We start from the raw sequence: 19,908 nt of genomic DNA, 5'->3' as shown, positions 1-19,908 counted from the left end.
GCGAAAAACTTTAATAGGTCGGTGTGAACGCAGCTTAAGACGTTACAGTCTTCAGCATTTAGCTAAATATATCTTGTGTTTGACCATGCTTCCTCAAGTTTGAGGTGTTTCCCTGGCCAGCTTTGCAATTCACATCACAAATGTTGCAACCAGTGTTGTCTGAGTCTATCTTGGTAAAGTGTAGTCACATTTTTGGCTGGTCCTGTTTGTTGATGTTTCAGGTGTGTGACGTACTGACGTAACGCGCTCTCGCGTGTTGCCTTAAGGTTCCGTCGGAATTTATATTTTACCCACTCTCTTCTATTACTCAGATGCGTTCAAGTACCGAAATGAGGTACCGTTTGATTTCATGTGAACTGATACTCGGTAGTACCGCCCCCTTTCGGTCGGTGCCTGTAAAAGTACCGAGTTCGGTACCCATCCCTACCTCGGAGCCCATGTGTTCCTCAGTTGTATTCAGAATACAGATGAAAAATGAAAGCAAGTAGGCAGAAATACTCTTGTCAATACTTGCTGTCGTCATTGTCGCAAATGTTGACATTAAATAATTTCATCCCTTCAGTGGGGAAGAAATCTGTTTTGCATGCAAAGAACAACCATATTAAGTAGTTTTAAGCTAGGAAAATGGATACATGTCCAAATATTTCCTTAGAAAAATTTACGCAGCGATTACCTTGGTCTCTTTTAGCCATTGAGTTAATTTGGCAATCACAAAATGCGAGTGTTTAGAGATGCATTGACGTGTGAGGACGATTGGAGGGACATATAATTAGGTCGAAACGGTGTCTCCCACCAGCAGCGAGATGCTGTGTCATCACAGCAATAGCTGCCAGGGGTAAAGGAGGGTCACTTATGCAGAGAGGAGATGAGGAAGAGGCTGTGGTACCCTTTGTTTGAATGTTTTTGCACGTAAAGCACTTTGAGCTACTTTTTACGTATGAAAGGTGCTGTACAAATCAAGTTTTATTATTATCATCATCATTATTACTTTGGCTCGAATTATAATGGGTGGCGAAAGAGTGGAAAGCTATATCTCATACAACACAGTGCTAACAAAATGTGAAAACAGAGTGCTGAAAAAAGTGACGTGGGATGAAGCTAACCGTAGCAACATTGTTGGCTAACAATAGCAGCACCTGAAGCAATAGCGTAAAGGGAACTGAGGACATGAGCTTTAGGCGCTTGAGGCTTTCCACTCATTGAAAAAACTGATCAAGTTTGTTCTATAAAGCCAACATCATTGAGTGTAGGGATGGGTCCGATCCAATATCGGTATCGGGTGCCGATTTGGCACTAATTTACGGATCAGATCGGATCGGAATTGGGGGTATTTTTTATTATTTTTTATTTGCAATTCCAGCGCGGGCCGCACAGGGGGGCGCTGGCCATAATTTGCCCATGTATAATAGTATCCTTCTTTGCCTTGTATATTTTCTTAATTTTGTCTGCTTTTTGCAAGGTATATTTAAAAAGAAAATCTTGAATTGGCCAAGTCTTTGCATATACTGTATATTCAAGAAAAATATTGGTATCGGCATAATATCAGTATCGGCAGATATCCAAATTCAGGTATCGGAATCGGATCGGAAGTGAAAAAAGTGGATCGGTGCATCCCTAGAGTTACCTCATTATCAATCACCTTTGAGGGGAGTTCCCGCACACATCTCAATTGGAGTTCCCGCCTTCGCACTTTTCCTGTACTAAACGCATGTAAACGCAGAAATCAGATTGATTATTCTGAGTTATCCGTTTATTGTGTCGTGTAAACGTACTCGATGGAGTCTCCCCATGTGGTTTATCACTTGCTCTCATAGTTACATGAAACCGTAGGACCTTTGAACTTCCTGTCCTGACTCACCACATTTGAGGAGAAGAGAAAAACAGATGGAGCACACCCAGGCAGGACTCCTGGCCAGAGAGCATGGAGCACACCCAGGCAGGACTCCTGCCCAGAGAGCATGGAGCACACCCAGGCAGGACTCCTGCCCAGAGAGCATGGAGCACACCCAGGCAGGACTCCTGCCCAGAGAGCATGGAGCACACCCAGGCAGGACTCCTGGCCAGAGAGCATGGAGCACACCCAGGCAGGACTCCTGGCCAGAGAGCATGGAGCACACCCAGGCAGGACTCCTGGCCAGAGAGCATGGAGCACACCCAGGCAGGACTCCTGGCCAGAGAGCATGGAGCACACCCAGGCAGGACTCCTGGCCAGAGAGCATGGAGCACACCCAGGCAGGACTCCTGGCCAGAGAGCATGGAGCAGACCCAGGCAGGACTCCTGGCCAGAGAGCATGGAGCACACCCAGGCAGGACTCCTGGCCAGAGAGCATGGAGCAGACCCAGGCAGGACTCCTGGCCAGAGAGCATGGAGCACACCCAGGCAGGACTCCTGGCCAGAGAGCATGGAGCACACCCAGGCAGGACTCCTGCCCAGAGAGCATGGAGCAGACCCAGGCAGGACTCCTGGCCAGAGAGCATGGAGCACACCCAGGCAGGACTCCTGGCCAGAGAGCATGGCGCACACCCAGGCAGGACTCCTGGCCAGAGAGCATGGAGCACACCCAGGCAGGACTCCTGGCCAGAGAGCATGGCGCACACCCAGGCAGGACTCCTGCCCAGAGAGCATGGAGCAGACCCAGGCAGGACTCCTGGCCAGAGAGCATGGAGCACACCCAGGCAGGACTCCTGGCCAGAGAGCATGGAGCACACCCAGGCAGGACTCCTGCCCAGAGAGCATGGAGCACACCCAGGCAGGACTCCTGCCCAGAGAGCATGGAGCACACCCAGGCAGGACTCCTGCCCAGAGAGCATGGAGCACACCCAGGCAGGACTCCTGCCCAGAGAGCATGGAGCACACCCAGGCAGGACTCCTGCCCAGAGAGCATGGAGCACACCCAGGCAGGACTCCTGGCCAGAGAGCATGGAGCACACCCAGGCAGGACTCCTGGCCAGAGAGCATGGAGCACACCCAGGCAGGACTCCTGCCCAGAGAGCATGGAGCTCACCCAGGCAGGACTCCTGCCCAGAGAGCATGGAGCTCACCCAGGCAGGACTCCTGGCCAGAGAGCATGGAGCACACCCAGGCAGGACTCCTGGCCAGAGAGCATGGAGCACACCCAGGCAGGACTCCTGGCTAGTTGGCCTGAATCTGTACATATAATAAAGCTGACCTACCTTCACAGACCCCATTCAGCCAGGCAGCCACCAGTCTATTTGCTCTTCAATGTCAATTTGATGAACATTTAGCTTGTATTTTGTACATGGTTTAATGTGGCTTTGTTCTAGGCCAGGTCTCTATAGTATTCGATCGGCGTCATCATCACGCAGGCCGTATTGTTGACACAGCGCTGTAGCTGTCAACTAGTGATAGCCTAGGTCAGTGCTTCTCAAGTGGGGGTCCGGGGACCCCCAGGGGTCCTTGAGGGGGTTCCAGGGGGTTCCCCAGCCAAAAGGGGGGTAATTTATTTTTGCTATAATTCCATTCATAAGTAACACAATGACTATTTTTGGTCATGGGTTTTATACACGCTCTGTAATAAAACATCTAAAAGCATCAATCTTATTATAATATGGGGGACCGCGGGACAAAATCCTATCAAATGAGGGTCCGTGGTCTAATCTTTGTCATTTTAGGGGTCCCTCAGGTGAAAACATCTGAGAACCACTGGCCTAGCTAGGTGACAGCGGCGCTAATAGGACGCTAGCCGGTGTTCGTGTTATCTCTATTGTCTATAACCATTTGTTGCTGTGGTCCATCAACAAAAACATAACAATAGTATATGGATTTAGTGTATTTGTTGGATTACACCAGTGTCCACATTCCCATGTCATCACCCACACCTGGCTGTAGCTGTGCAGCTTAGCAATTAGCATTTAGCTCAAATGAATTATTTTGAGATCCTCCTGCACCTAGCTTCATCAGCTACACACATTTGAAACGGTTATTCCACCAAGTCCTGGTCCTAATGCTCAGACATGCTGCTAGTCTAGCGATGGATATAGAGCTCAACAGTCACGTGACATTTTTTGCCCCAGAACTGAGTTCCCCATTCATTTTCTGATTTTCTGTTTTTGCGCCAAACCGAATGTTTTATGGTCACTCAGGATTCAGTAGGTCACGGGTCGGCTTGGTTCCAGCCGTAAAACTCGCTATATAAGGATTTTTCTAAACGTCTATGGAGAGAATGAATGGGGAAGTCACTAAGTTCTGGGGCAGGAAACGTCACAAAAAGTCACGCGACTGTTCAGCTCTATTGCAGATCATGTTAATATGGATGGTTTGTTTCGTGGCGAGCGTTCTTGAGTCAGCTGTTAGTTAATGATTGAGTGGAGCTCGGTCACAAATGGGCCTCTTCTAAATGAGGAAGCATTGACTTCCTAGGCTGGCGTTTCTGTGGCTCCACTCAGCATCCTTCCTTCTCACTCTCCCATCTGCCTGTGCCGCTCCAGGTAGTCGTCCACAAAACCGTCTTGGATCACTGGTCCTCAGTGATCACTCTGTAATGTCTGGGATCATTGATCTGCAGGGGTCCTCAGTGATCACTCTGTAATGTCTGGGATCATTGATCTGCAGGGTTCCTCAGTGATCACTCTGTAATGTCTGGGATCATTGATCTGCAGGGGTCCTCCTCAGTGATCACTCTGTAATGTCTGGGATCATTGATCTGCAGGGGTCCTCAGTGATCACTCTAATGTCTGGGATCATTGATCTGCAGGGTTCCTCAGTGATCACTCTGTAATGTCCGGGATCATTGATCTGCAGGGTTCCTCAGTGATCACTCTGTAATGTCTGGGATCATTGATCTGCAGGGGTCCTCAGTGATCACCCTGTAATGTCTGGGATCATTGATCTGCAGGGGTCCTCAGTGATCACTCTGTAATGTCTGGGAACATTGATCTGCAGGGTTCCTCAGTGATCACTCTGTAATGTCTGGGAACATTGATCTGCAGGGGTCCTCCTCAGTGATCACTCTGTAATGTCTGGGATCATTGGTCTGCACAGGGGTCCTCAGTGATCACTCTGTAATGTCTGGGATCATTGATCTGCAGGGGTCCTCAGTGATCACTCTGTAATGTCTGGGATCATTGGTCTGCACAGGGGTCCTCAGTGATCACTCTGTAATGTCTGGGATCATTGATCTGCAGGGTTCCTCAGTGATCACTCTGTAATGTCTGGGATCATTGATCTGCAGGGGTCCTCAGTGATCACTCTGTAATGTCTGGGATCATTGGTCTGCACAGGGGTCCTCAGTGATCACTCTGTAATGTCTGGGATCATTGATCTGCAGGGGTCCTCAGTGATCACTCTGTAATGTCTGGGATCATTGATCTGCAGGGGTCCTCAGTGATCACTCTGTAATGTCTGGGATCATTGATCTGCAGGGGTCCTCAGTGATCACTCTGTAATGTCTGGGATCATTGGTCTGCACAGGGGTCCTCAGTGATCACTCTGTAATGTCTGGGATCATTGGTCTGCACAGGGGTCCTCAGTGATCACTCTGTAATGTCTGGGATCATTGATCTGCACAGGGGTCCTCAGTGATCACTCTGTAATGTCTGGGATCATTGATCTGCAGGGTTCCTCAGTGATCACTCTGTAATGTCTGGGATCATTGGTCTGCACAGGGGTCCTCAGTGATCACTCTGTAATGTCTGGGATCATTGGTCTGCACAGGGGTCCTCAGTGATCACTCTGTAATGTCTGGGATCATTGATCTGCAGGGGTCCTCCTCAGTGATCACTCTGTAATGTCTGGGATCATTGATCTGCAGGGGTCCTCAGTGATCACTCTGTAATGTCTGGGATCATTGATCTGCAGGGGTCCTCCTCAGTGATCACTCTGTAATGTCTGGGATCATTGATCTGCAGGGGTCCTCAGTGATCACTCTGTAATGTCTGGGATCATTGATCTGCAGGGGTCCTCCTCAGTGATCACTGTAATGCAACCTTCGTTTGTTTTGGCTCCACACACAGCCTTGGTTTGGACCAAAGTACAGTTTTTTTAGTGGAGTTTCTAATAATGAAAAAGAATCCTTCCACAGACGGATTGGAATGACACTGACTTCAGTGTGTTTTAGAAGGACATTGTAGGCTAAACCAGGCTCTTGTTTGGAACATTCCGTAGCCAGCGGGTGCAGAGAGGACACGGAGTCCGGAGAAAATCAAGAGTGAGTTTTGTGATTGTGTTGTTTGACTACTGATGGAGCGCAGAACAACAGCAGCCAGCCATGTGAGCAGAACCGCAGAGACGGACATTATCACAGTGTCAATAGTGCAGAAATGATGACCTCGCCAACTCCAAGTTTAGGCCAAGGGTGCTGCTTCCACATGCTCTGTGTGTGTGTGTGTGTGTGTGTGTGTGTGTGTGTGTGTGTGTGTGTGTGTGTGTGTGCTGTGCACAAGGCGCTGGTGCAGTGTTAATGGGCCCATGGAGGGGGCGCTAATTGATTCATTCTCCCCAGTCCCGCTCTCATTAGCAGCCTCTCCCAGGGTAGCATGTATCTCTCCAGGCGCTCCCGCGTGTCTCTCCTCCCTTCCTCCTGCCTCCACTGGGACTGTGTCAGGGGACAGGTGGCGGGGCGAGACCCAAACCCCGGCTGGGATCACAGACTGAAGTGGAAGGGGTGGGGGGGGAGCGCACTGAAAGCGCCGGGGATCTTGTTGTTGTTGTTGTTGTTGTTGTTGTTGTTGTTGTTGTTGGTGGTGTGTCTTAACAGAGCAAACCCACTGATTATGGGTGCATCACATTTCATGTCTCTCTTCCCATCCCTCCTCCCCCTCCCGCCCTCTGTTCACAGTATTCGCAGTGTGATGCAGAAGTACCTCGAGGAGAGAGACGAGCTGACGTTTGACAAAATCTTCAACCAGAAGATTGGTAAGTTCCGACATTGCTACTGCGGTCAGAGTGGTCAATATGGTCTAAGAATATATGTAAGAATGGAGGAGCCTAGTGTTCATCGATCGATAGGATTCCTATCGAGGATGAAAAATAGATCGCTCATGCGCAGACTCGGCCTTTATCAGAGTCCAACAATAAGAAATAATATTTATTGGGATATATTTTGAGTGTAATCTCATTCACACAGACACATTACAGAATACACGTGTGGCTTAGGTGTCCCGACACCGCGTGTCTTCTCTCCACTGTCCCTTCCGTGCATAAGAGTTTAATCATAGTTGGTATAAGGTCAACGCTGTAACATAGCTGTAGTTATTATATTAACCGAGCTGTATTATATCAAGTCCAGCCTTTCTTACTCATTCTAATTCAAAAACAACATCGTAACAGCCATTTTACTTTCTATCAAATGCGTGTGATTTCTTTTCCCATTCACAAAATTGAACAGTATCTACCTTAGATCTTCTTCAGATCTTTCTCTGTCAGCAAAAAGGTGAAATAGCAAAGCTAATGATTTATTCAGGTATGACTGAAACAATTCCTTTCTTTCTAAACAATCCAACACAAGTTCAGTTCAATAAATCACATCATTTCTAATAATGGCTTCGTTTTAATTGAACATAAAACCAGCGTGTCTTTTTTTTGGAAACAAACAGACTTTGCTGTGAGGAGTTGTCAGAAAGTTTCACCTGTCTCTCCTAACTATCCACACATCTCCTGTGCTGCTGACGTATCCTCTGTCTCGCTCCCTTCACGTCTGTGGACGGTAGAGATAGAAACAAACCACGGGGACTTTATTGCTGTCATTACTACAGCCACGTGTAACGCAGGTCACCATCCGAACACAATTGGAACGATACAGGTAACGCTAACAGCGGCTAGCTTCCTATAAACGCTGCTCTTACATAGGCTGTCACTTAAGAGCTGCTGCGTTATGTCGAGAACATGGCGGCGGTGGGCGTGCCCGTACGTGAGTGACGTCAATCGAATAAGGTCTATAGTGTATGTTGTGGCATGGCTTATAGCTCAGAGCTAACAATTCATTCAACTTTTTGTTCAATGTGCATCACCTGCTACAAAGGCGGATTTTTGCAGCAGCAACAACAAAAACCAGCTGTTCTAAATACGTTTCCACAGTCATATCTTTGTCTGAAGGATAGTAATCGGGAGCAGGCCCACAGCACTGAGGCATGACTACTGATATGGACAGCCTTGTCTTGTCTCACTGCTCCAAACAAGCCATAGTTTCAAGAAATACTCGGGCCCAGAGCCGTGTATATAGAAGAGTCGCAACATCTCCGTTCACTCCAATGGACCAGTTTTTTACTCTTAAAGGAACACTCTGCCCATTTTCAACCAACTTTGTATCATTAGAACATCAGTACTATATCAGAAAACTGTAAACTGTTTTGAAGTCTGTCATTTAATTCGACAGTTATTGAGTGTTAAAGTGTGGACCAGTGACATCACTGGTCCACACTAACTCAAATGAATAACTCATTAACTCAAATCAACTCTCAATAACTGTCAAACTATTCATCATTCATCTAGTTTGACAGTTATTGAGAGTTGATTTGAGTTAATGATGATGATGATGAAGACTTTGTAGTCGAAACGTTAAAATAAACTGACCTGGGAGCTTACTTTAATTCAGTGTGCGGACTCTATTTATTTTCGAAGATGGCGTGGGAACCTTGTTAGGGTGGTGCGGTGGCTTGGTTTTGCATTCAGCGTCGCCGGCACAGCGGTTCATCATACAGCGTCACGTTTCCTGCTTCCTCTTACACTCCAGTCCACCACGCTCTTCTTCTGCGGCTCTTCTTGACTGTTTCCATTCTGAGCAGACAGACAGCGAGCAGACAGACAGCGAGCAGACAGACAGCGAGCAGCAGACAGACAGTGAGCAGACAGACAGCGAGCAGACAGGCAGCAGACAGACAGCGAGCAGCAGACAGACAGTGAGCAGACAGACAGCGAGCAGACAGGCAGCGAGCAGACAGACAGCGAGCAGACAGACAGCGAGCAGCAGACAGACAGCGAGCAGACAGACAGCGAGCAGACAGACAGCGAGCAGACAGACAGCGAGCAGACAGACAGACAGTGAGCAGACAGACAGCGAGCAGACAGACAGACAGTGAGCAGACAGACAGCGAGCAGACAGACAGCGAGCAGGCAGACAGCGAGCAGACAGACAGCAAGCAGGCAGACAGCGAGCAGACAGACAGCGAGCAGACAGACAGCGAGCAGACAGGCAGCGAGCAGACAGACAGACAGCGAGCAGACAGACAGCGAGCAGACAGACAGCGAGCAGACAGGCAGCGAGCAGACAGACAGACAGCGAGCAGACAGACAGCGAGCAGACAGACAGCGAGCAGACAGACAGCCAGCGAGCAGACAGACAGCGAGCAGACAGACAGCGAGCAGACAGACAGCAAGCAGACAGACAGCGAACAGACAGACAGTGAGCAGACAGACAGACAGTGAGCAGGCAGACAGACAGCGAGCAGACAGACAGACAGCGAGCAGACAGACAGACAGCGAGCAGACAGACAGCGAGCAGACAGGCAGCGAGCAGACAGACAGACAGCGAGCAGACAGGCAGCGAGCAGACAGACAGCGAGCAGACAGACAGCGAGCAGACAGAGAGCAGACAGACAGACAGCGAGCAGACAGACAGCGAGCAGACAGACAGACAGCGAGCAGACAGACAGCGAGCAGACAGGCAGCGAGCAGGCAGACAGCGAGCAGACAGACAGCGAGCAGGCAGACAGCGAGCAGACAGACAGCGAGCAGACAGACAGCGAGCAGACAGACAGCGAGCAGACAGACAGAGAGCAGACAGACAGACAGCGAGCAGACAGACAGCGAGCAGACAGACAGACAGCGAGCAGACAGACAGCGAGCAGACAGGCAGCGAGCAGGCAGACAGCGAGCAGACAGACAGCGAGCAGGCAGACAGCGAGCAGACAGACAGCGAGCAGACAGACAGCGAGCAGACAGACAGCGAGCAGACAGACAGCGAGCAGGCAGACAGCGAGCAGACAGACAGCGAGCAGGCAGACAGCGAGCAGACAGACAGCGAGCCTGTCGCCTCGGTGCACCAGGGGACCACAGCCGCCCCGCAGGCTTCACTAGCTTTACTTACTGTTTAGGTCCCAGTCCCCTGTGAGACTAGACTGCGGTAATTCTCCCTCCCTCTGTTTCCTTTGTCGTCGTCTTAGTCTTTCTCTCTCTCTCTCTCTGTTTCCTTTGTCTTTCTCTCTCTCTCTCTCTCTCTCTCTCTCTCTCTCTCTGTTTCCTTTGTCTTTCTCTCTCTCTCTCTCTCTCTGTTTCCTTTGTCTTTCTCTCTCTCTCTCTCTCTCTCTCTCTCTCTCTCTCTCTCTCTGTTTCCTTTGTCTTTCTCTCTCTCTCTCTCTCTCTCTCTCTCTCTCTCTCTCTCTCTCTCTCTCTCTGTCTGTCAGCATGCCTCCTTTTTGCTCTTTCTTTCTAGAGCCCAACCAATATATCGGTCGGCCGATATTACCGGCTGATATTGGCCTATCACAGATATTTCTTAATTTATTTCTAAAGTTATGTAGGCAGCATTTTATGTATATTTGATCCTTTTTTCTTAATTTAAGTGATATGTTTCGTTATTTAGAATAATGATTAAATGATGGGAGGTACGGTGGTGCAGTGGTAAGCACTATCGCCTCACAGCTCGAAGGTCGTGGGTTCGATTCCCACCTGGGACGATGTGAACGCTGAAGGAATGCGTGCCCGTCCGCATGTCCTCGAGTGCCCACCGCCCGGGTGGGGTCGTCAAAAGGGCCTTTCTGTGTGGAGTTTGCATGTTCTCCCCGTGCCTCCCGGGGGTTTCCTTCATATAGGAACCCCCTTCACAAAAACATGCAATATCCTGGTTGCTAATGTGGTTCCTCCTCTGGTCGTTAAGCGCGCCTGTTCAGGGGGAGGGGAACTGGTTGGAATAGCGTGAACCTCCCACGTGCTATGTCCTACCGGTGAAGCTTCCTCTGTCAGGTGAAAAGAAGCGGCTGGCTAACTGCCCATGTCTCAGAGGAAGCATGGAGCCAGTCTCGGCTCTCCCCAGATCGGCAGAGGGTGGAGCAGCAACCAGGATTGAGAAATCAAGTGAGCACTAATGGGGGATAAAATGGGATGGGAAAGTCTGGGGGAGTGTTTTCCCTGTTACCTCAATGTCTCTGATTGGCCTCATCTAACAAGGTGTAGGCTATAAGACCTGTGGTGTTCTTTTGTTCTGTATTTTAACCTGATGAAGGTCGATAGACCAAAACGTTGTGTTTATTAAAAGTTTTTTTTGCAAGTAATTGACAGTGTGCGGGACTCCTCTTTATCTCGGATAAAATGGGATAAAAAATCGGGAAAAAATTTATAAAAAAATAAAAATAATAATGATTAAATTCCCAGTGAAGTTGACCGTTTTAGTGCACTGATTTTGGACAATAAAGTTTATTGTTAAACTATAAAATATCCTGCCTCCATTACTTATCTTTGTCACAAGTGTTTGATATTTGAGGGATCATTGCAACAAAACAAAAAAAGTATTTATAAATGCATATCCCTTGGTCGATAACGGCCAAGAATATCGGCCGATATCGATATCAGATTTGTTTTTACTCCCTTATCGGCATCGGCCACAAAAATCCAGTATCGGTCAAGCTCTCTTTCTTTCACTTTCTCTCATGGTCATGCTCAATATCTCCACTGACTTTATGACATCAGCCCATCCAGTGTCTCAGCCCTCCCCAGGTCATATTCTAATGTTATGACATCAGCCCATCCAGTGTCTCAGCCCTCCCCAGGTCATATTCTAATGTTATGAACAGTTTCTCTCCAACTCTGCCTCAAGTCATCTCCATCCATCTGTGTCTTCCCTCTTCCTTCTCTTTCAGCAGTGTTTCCCAAATATCTACTTTAAGTGCATTTGTCAAAGTGAGTTACAGTAAGAACAGTTTTAGTGTCGCGTCGTGCATAAGCACCAAAAACCGTTACCCCAAGTACCGCTTGTCTCTCCAGTCTCTCCTCCACATCCACACCTCCTCTCCTCCCTCATCTCTCTAACTCTCTCCTCCACATCCACACCTCCTCTCCTCCTTCATCTCCCTAACTCTCTCCTCCACATCCACACCTCCTCTCCTCCCTCATCTCCCTAACTCTCTCCTCCACATCCACACCTCCTCTCCTCCCTCATCTCTCTAACTCTCTCCTCCACATCCACACCTCCTCTCCTCCCTCATCTCTCTAACTCTCTCCTCCACATCCACACCTCCTCTCCTCCCTCATCTCCCTAACTCTCTCCTCCACATCCACACCTCCTCTCCTCCCTCATCTCTCTAACTCTCTCCTCCACATCCACACCTCCTCTCCTCCCTCATCTCCCTAACTCTCTCCTCCACATCCACACCTCCTCTCCTCCCTCATCTCTCTAACTCTCTCCTCCACATCCACACCTCCTCTCCTCCCTCATCTCTCTAACTCTCTCCTCCACATCCACACCTCCTCTCCTCCCTCATCTCTCTAACTCTCTCCTCCACATCCACACCTCCTCTCCTCCCTCATCTCTCTAACTCTCTCCTCCACATCCACACCTCCTCTCCTCCCTCATCTCTCTAACTCTCTCCTCCACATCCACACCTCCTCTCCTCCCTCATCTCTCTAACTCTCTCCTCCACATCCACACCTCCTCTCCTCCCTCACCTCTCTAACTCTCTCCTCCACATCCACACCTCCTCTCCTCCCTCACCTCTCTAACTCTCTCCTCCACATCCACACCTCCTCTCCTCCCTCATCTCTCTAACTCTCTCCTCCACATCCACACCTCCTCTCCTCCTTCATCTCTCTAACTCTCCTCCACATCCACACCTCCTCTCCTCCTTCATCTCTCTAACTCTCCTCCACATCCACACCTCCTCTCCTCCCTCACCTCTCTAACTCTCTCCTCCACATCCACACCTCCTCTCCTCCTTCATCTCTCTAACTCTCTCCTCCACATCCACACCTCCTCTCCTCCCTCATCTCCCTAACTCTCTCCTCCACATCCACACCTCCTCTCCTCACTCATCTCCCTAACTCTCTCCTCCACATCCACAGCTCCCCTCCTCCCTCACCTCCCTAACTCTCTCCTCGAGCCAGACAGGATCCCCTGGTTGCCACTGGTCCTTAGGCCAAGCTCTCCGGTCTCGTTAGGTTGAATTTCAGAGCAGAGTTATTACCAGAGCCAGTCAAATGTGCTCACACAAGCACTCTCCCCCAGCTTAACCCATTGATACCTGATGCAGCATTTGCGTGTATATCCCACATTTGTATGCGTATCCCTTAAGACCGCGAACCGCGTCAACGCGGTTTGCGGTCTTAAAGGGATACACATACAAATGCTGCATCAGGTATCAATGGGTTACTCCCTGTGATATATTAATTGGCGAGGCTCCATTAGTGTCTATATGTTGTCTGCTTTCTTATGGTGAGTTGATTGAGCGCTTACATGTATCTGTTGCACTCCCAAAACACTGTTGTGCTACAGTTAAGGTTGTCAAAAGTATCAATCAACAAAATGAATGGCAAGAAATTGCAACAGGTATCGCGATAGTATCGATAAGTATCAATTATACAAATTTGACACGGATAAAATACTCATCTTCAACAGTATCGATTCGATACCAACAGCGCTTTCTCAATGAAAAATCAAACACACTACAGATTTCCTATCATCAGTGGGTATCTGTTGCTTCTACTAGGCATGGGAATTTCATGCATTTTCCTTAACCGTTAGTTGCGCACCTTAACAATCAGTTAATCGGTTAATTTGTTGACGTTGTTTTATCTCCCCCCCCCCCCCCCCCCCCAAAAAAAAAAAGTCTGGTTTTTCCTCAATTCAACTTTTATTTTAACGTCACAGCAGCAGCAGGTAACAAGTAAACATGTCAAATTGTGCACTTATTGACATTTGGAGGTAGCAGGCAAACTCTTCTTCTTTTTAAACAAAGTGCAAGTATGAGCCTCCCTGCATTCCACAAACGTTGCATGTCCGCATTTGTAATAAGATCGATGTGCGAGCATATCCGTGGCAAGTACTTTTAATTGTTGGGTGCTGTGGAAATAGCATTCCAAACGCCATCTCGGGGGGGGGGGGGGGGGGGGGGGTTTATTCTGGAATAAAACAGGAGGAGACAGCTGTCAAGTGCAATAGCGATATAAGCAAGCACTTCCATATGACAGACACGTCTTATCCTTCTTTGTTGGTTCCTTGCACTGCTAGAACCGCCCAACTCTTCCTTTGATTGGGTTAGGTTTAGGCATGAGGAGTGACGATTGGTTAGTTTAGGTTAGTAAGCCAATCAAAGGCAGAATGGGGTGGTTCATGCTGTCGGGAGTTTTCTGAAACAAGAGAGGGAGGGGATGGACTGGATGGACTGGAGGTATAACGCAGTGAAAGCTCTGGAGAGATTGAAGTCGGCAAAATGGTTAATTGCAGTTAATTAATTTTAACCGGTTACATTCTTAACGACAGTTAACCGACTTTCGGTTAACTGTTAACATTCCTAGCTTCAACAAGCTACAAGTGTTCTGATCTGCTGTCTGAGTGAGTTAATTTATTGAATGCCAGCCACTTTTGGAGAACGGACGCTCCCAGTGCCAGAGTTTTCAGAGCGTTTTCAGTGATTTCTCGAGGCCCACAGAATATTGTGTGATATTACTATGTAAACACCGAACACGCACAAAGAACGAGCTGGCTCTATTGTATCATCAGCGAAAAAAAGTTTATTGATACCATTTTCCGTTCTTTAGTTATGAGATAGATAGGTCGTTTTGAGCAAATACAGGCGTTTCAAATTATTAGCTGAGATATTCCGCCTTTTGACAGCCTCATATTACTACAGCTTATAGGAAAGAGTTGTCTGTGTGAGAGCACGGAGGCCAGACTGTACTACACTCTCAATTAGGGGTGTCAAAAATAATCGATTATAAGATGCATCGCGATGCGGACGTGCACGATTCTGCATCGATTCACAAATGTCAAAAATCGATTATTAAAAATAATAATAATAATAAAATAAAATATAATGGAAGTATATGCAGTTGTTTATTTTAATTATGGATCATAAAACAATGCAATTCCAAATGCACTTTTATTTTAAAAGTAGCCACACAGTGAGAAAAAAGAAAGTGAGAGAAAATAAATCATGTATTGGGGAAAAAAAGTGATGCATCGATTTAAGATGCATCGAGATGCATCGATAATAGTAATCGAATCGAATCGTAGCCCTCTGAATCGTAATCGAATCGTGAGGCCAGTGAAGATTCACAGCCCTAGTCTGAATGTGAGGTGTGTTACAGAGGCCAGACCGTACACTGTCTGAATGTGAGGTGTGTTACAGAGGCCAGACCGTACACTGTCTGAATGTGAGGTGTGTGAGAGCACAGAGGCCAGACCGTACACTGTCTGAATGTGAGGTGTGTGAGAGCGCAGAGGCCAGACCGTACACTGTCTGAATGTGAGGTGTGTGAGAGCACAGAGGCCAGACCGTACACTGTCTGAATTTGAATGGGAAATGTGTGACTTTGCATGTTTCAGTAGAAAGACATAGCTGTAAACGTTGCACCACATGTGACCACAGACTGTCCGTCTAGCCAAGTAGTTCACTCACCAGTACAAATAGTGAGCGCTTGAAAAAGCACTTAGACCCAGATCACTACTGCTTGGCACTGTCCAATTAATTGTGGGAGGAGCAAAGGGCTCGCCGTTGTCTACCTGCAAAATGGTCTTAATCCCCATTTACTAAATAACCAATTACTAATTACTTTGGTTGGTAATGGGTTCTTTGACAATTATACACTTTTTGTTTTGCCTACCTGATGCGATGGAAATTCACAAGATTTACACGGGGCTGCATAGGTTGTCCAAATAGAATGAATGTATCAACAAAATATGACTTCTGTCCTCCCAGCACTATATCAAAACTAGTGCTGTTTGCTGACGGCAGTTCTAGCCCGAGGGTTTGGCTCCATTGGACCTGATTCACAATGTATGTCTGTCTCTGTGTGTCTCTCTTTCTTTCTTTCTTTCTTTCTTTCTTTCTTTCTTTCTTTCTTTCAATCCACTATTGTTTTGAGCCCTGTAAAAGTCTTAACTCCTCAATGTGTCTGATTTGAGCCGTCTCTCGGCCATGTCCTGTTGTCCTTGAGCTCAGCAGGCCTGGTGAAGTGTCATGGCGACCGAGGGCAGGGGAGAAGCCAGGCACACGGCGACGCTGCCGGAATGTTTATTCACCAGCTTGGAAACGCAGGCTTGACCCCTCCCCTCGTTTTGCAGCTCAGGTCGGGCACGTCATCGGTAGCCACTGAAAACGGCCCGATGAAATGGCGCTAAATGATACCCAAACAGCCCGATGAGCTTGCGAAATAGGTCAAATTGACCCTGGTTGTGGTGGATATTGTCAGGATCGTCCAGACTCACCAATAGCAAGCACCCTCAGAAGAACTCAGGTGCAAGGCAAAAACAAACTATTTAGAAAGATGAACAGGCCAACAATGAGAAGACAATGTCCTATTCCTAATGTCCCAAGACAAATACCTAGAACATAGAAGTAGGCTTCATAGACCCTCCCTCTGTCCCGTTCACACAAACCGGCTTGGCTACAGCTGGGCTGTGGTCCGCAGCACCCTGATCCTCCCTGGCTACTCGTCCTCCTGGCACGGTCAACTCCTGTGTGTATATGATCTCCTCCTCTCCGTCACAGAGCTCGTCCTCGTCCTCCTTGGTGTAGCCGTGCAGGTAAGGTACCACCGTCATGCTACGCCAAGGGTCCCTGCTCTCCGCGCTGGCGGGGATGGCCACCGGCATCTCAGAGGGAGGGTGCTTCTGAAGGACCCAGTTGTGTTGCCTCATCTGCCGGATGGAAACCCTCCCCACAGGGTCATACTGGAGCATTCCCCGTAGCAGGTCTGACAGGAGGGGACCACATTCCTCTGGAATAGTGTAGTCTCCTTTTCCAATGTTCTCAAATAGCTTGTAGATGTTGTCCCCCTCAAACGGATACAGGCCGGTTGTGATGTTGTATAGCGTTACCCCAGCAGACCAGATGTCCACTTTGAACCCGGAAAAGGTGTCCAGGCCGTTGGCGATCTCTGGAGGCTGGAAGATGGGAGAGCCCTGGCTGCTGCGACATGTGTCATCCTCTGCAAATGGCTGAAGGGCCTCTGCTACCCCCAGGTCAGAGATCTTCAGTGTCCCATCTGTGGTCAGCAGCAGATTGCCTGGTTTAATGTCTTTGTGAACGATTCCCTGGCTGTGCAAATATTCCAGGCCGTCTAAGAGTTGGCAAAAGTACCCGTGAGCTTGAAATGCCGGAAATCTTTTCTTTGGGACACTGTCCAGCATTTCCTGCATCCCACACACGCAATACTCCATCACCATATACATTTTTTGCTTCTCATCATCGTAGAGCACATCCACCAACTGAATCAGATTTGTGTGTTGAAGTCTTCTTAGCATCTGAATCTCCTTCTTCACATTGGCTTCTCCATTGGGAATCCTCCTCAGCTTCCTCTTCTTCAGTATCTTGACAGCCCTGCGACAAAGTGTCTCTGTGTCCAGCATCTCTTTGACTTTGCCATAAGATCCTTCCCCCAGCAGGTCCCCCATCAGGTACTTCCCGATCAGCTTTGCCCCCTTCCTCCTTGGCTGGTAGATCACCTCTGTTGATTCAGTGCGGTGAATGAAAGTATCCATCCCCATCGCTTTGCTTTCAGTCAGATAGTCAAGATGATTCAGCTCCCCAGTGCTCAAGCTGGCAGAGCCTTTCGACAGTGACATCACATTCCAGTGTGACAGAGGTGAAATCACTATAACTTTCAACAGTGACGTATGTAACATCATCAGTGATGACATCATCTTCAATGATGACATCATAGTCTTCAATGATGACATGACTGTTGACATCACCGTGGCATCATTTAAACCTTCAAAACCTATCAAGAGTGACATCATCAGTGAAATCATCAATGGTGACATTGCCAATGATGACATCACTGTTATGACATCACTGTTGACGTCATCACTGTGGCCTCATCACTGTTGACGTCCTTGGTGACATCATCAGCGGTGACATCATCTAACAATATTGGATATTGCCTAAAAAATCCAATATCATGCATCCCTAGTAGCTTTTAAAATTTCATCTGTGGAGTGCCCTTTGCCATCTTCGGCGGTCCATGAACTCATGTTCCCCTAGCAGCCCTGAGGGGGTGGGAGTCAGTGCTGTGTTTCTAGGCCCTAGCAGCCCTGAGGGGGTGGGAGTCAGTGCTGTGTTTCTAGGCCCTAGCAGCCCTGAGGGGGTGGGAGTCAGTGCTGTGTTTCTAGGCCCTAGCAGCCCTGAGGGGGTGGGAGTCAGTGCTGTGTTTCTAGGCCCTAGCAGCCCTGAGGGGGTGGGAGTCAGTGCTGTGTTTCTAGGCCCTAGCAGCCCTGAGGGGGTGGGAGTCAGTGCTGTGTTTCTAGGCCCTAGCAGCCCTGAGGGGGTGGGAGACAGTGCTGTGTTTCTAGGCCCTAGCAGCCCTGAGGGGGTGGGAGACAGTGCTGTGTTTCTAGGCCCTAGCAGCCCTGAGGGGGTGGGAGACAGTGCTGTGTTTCTAGGCCCTAGCAGCCCTGAGGGGGTGGGAGACAGTGCTGTGTTTCTAGGCCTCGGTACAGAGCTGAAGTGTCCTTCAGGAGATCCACCTGTCTGCTGGATCAGCGTACCTGTGTGGAAGAATGGGTGAGTGTCTGAATTCCACGGGCCAGACACAATCTGGGGTCAATCAGGATGGCCATTATATAAATTACATTCTGTACGCTCTAAATATAGCAAGCATACTGGCTACTACTGGCTAATACTTTATACACACTTTTAAAATACCTGTGTCAGTTTGATAGGGCTCGGTATTGGCAAGGATCTCACGATACAATACGTATCACGATACTTGGGTCACGGTACGATTGTATCACGATATATTGCGATGCGATACATATTGCGATATATTGAGATATTCTACAGAATTTACTCAAAATTAAATAATAGAGCTAAAGATACAACACACTGTGTACCACCCAGGTAGTGTAATAATATGTACCTACATCACTTTATACTGATAAGTTAGTGGGCAAATTTAGTCAAAACTACTGAGTGTTGAGTGTTACTGAACGCATCGATATGGGAAATATCCATACAGTATCGATTAGGGGTGGGAATCACCAGATGCAGAGAGGCCTGGCATGGCATGGTTTTGCAATTTCTTTTTTTTTTATCGCGATACTTGCCGTCCAAGTATCGATACAGTATCGGGAAATAAAATATCGCGATATATTGCCGTATCGATTATATTGCCCAGCCCTACAGTTTGAGTTATCTCCCATTTACCGCTGTCTTTGTCTTGTTTACATTTCCCCCAGTCATTTCACAAAGCACGCTGTTTGTAATCTGATTTTTACCGTTACTCATTTTTTCGTCATGTCTAAAAATACAAACTTTAAGGCATCGAGTCTAGCTTGAAATAGACTACTATCCCAGCTAACAAAGACAACCTAAACAAGAAGACAGGGACGTGGACATGTTTGTAAGGCAACATGTTTTTTGAAGGATTATTTCCTGGTGGAGACTTCCATATCTGGGTGTCAGGTGATTGACAGGAAGTAGAGCGTAACATAGCGTCACGCACCAAACACTCAACTGAGCCCAATTCAATGGCAAGAAAGCAGAAAGTTTGATCAAACGAAATCAAAGCTTATTTAGAGCGCCACCCGAAAAGCCCTCGAGTTTTTGTTTGTTTTTGTTTTTTTGGCTCCTATATAATATATATATACATATATACAGTATATATATACATATATATATATATATATACATATACATATACATATACATATACATATATATATATATATATATATATACACACACACACACACACACACACATATATATATAGCCTGTGTCCCAAGACGGTCCCAAATAGAC

The 19,908-nt window shown here is 47.8% G+C and overlaps 1 protein-coding gene and 1 pseudogene across 2 annotated transcripts in view; one reads left to right on the top strand and one right to left on the bottom strand.

The window, feature by feature from the left end:
* grk3 (G protein-coupled receptor kinase 3) overlaps nt 1–19,908 on the top strand; it is a 105,684-nt gene that overhangs the window by 14,761 nt on the left and 71,015 nt on the right. The window contains exon 2 of the mRNA XM_083642340.1: nt 6,798–6,874. Coding sequence (XP_083498466.1) covers nt 6,798–6,874 — 77 coding nt within the window. The remainder of the gene's footprint in view (nt 1–6,797; nt 6,875–19,908) is intronic.
* LOC310781541 (serine/threonine-protein kinase STK11 pseudogene) lies at nt 16,491–17,654 on the bottom strand (annotated as a pseudogene). Its single transcript has one exon. The product of its transcript is annotated as a serine/threonine-protein kinase STK11 pseudogene (transcript).

Source organism: Poromitra crassiceps (assembly GCF_964638095.1).
Source record: "Poromitra crassiceps genome assembly, chromosome: 8".
NCBI classification, from domain to species: domain Eukaryota; kingdom Metazoa; phylum Chordata; class Actinopteri; order Beryciformes; family Melamphaidae; genus Poromitra; species Poromitra crassiceps.
Note: the sequence above shows the minus strand (reverse complement) of the source record. Positions and strands in the feature narration are given on the sequence as shown.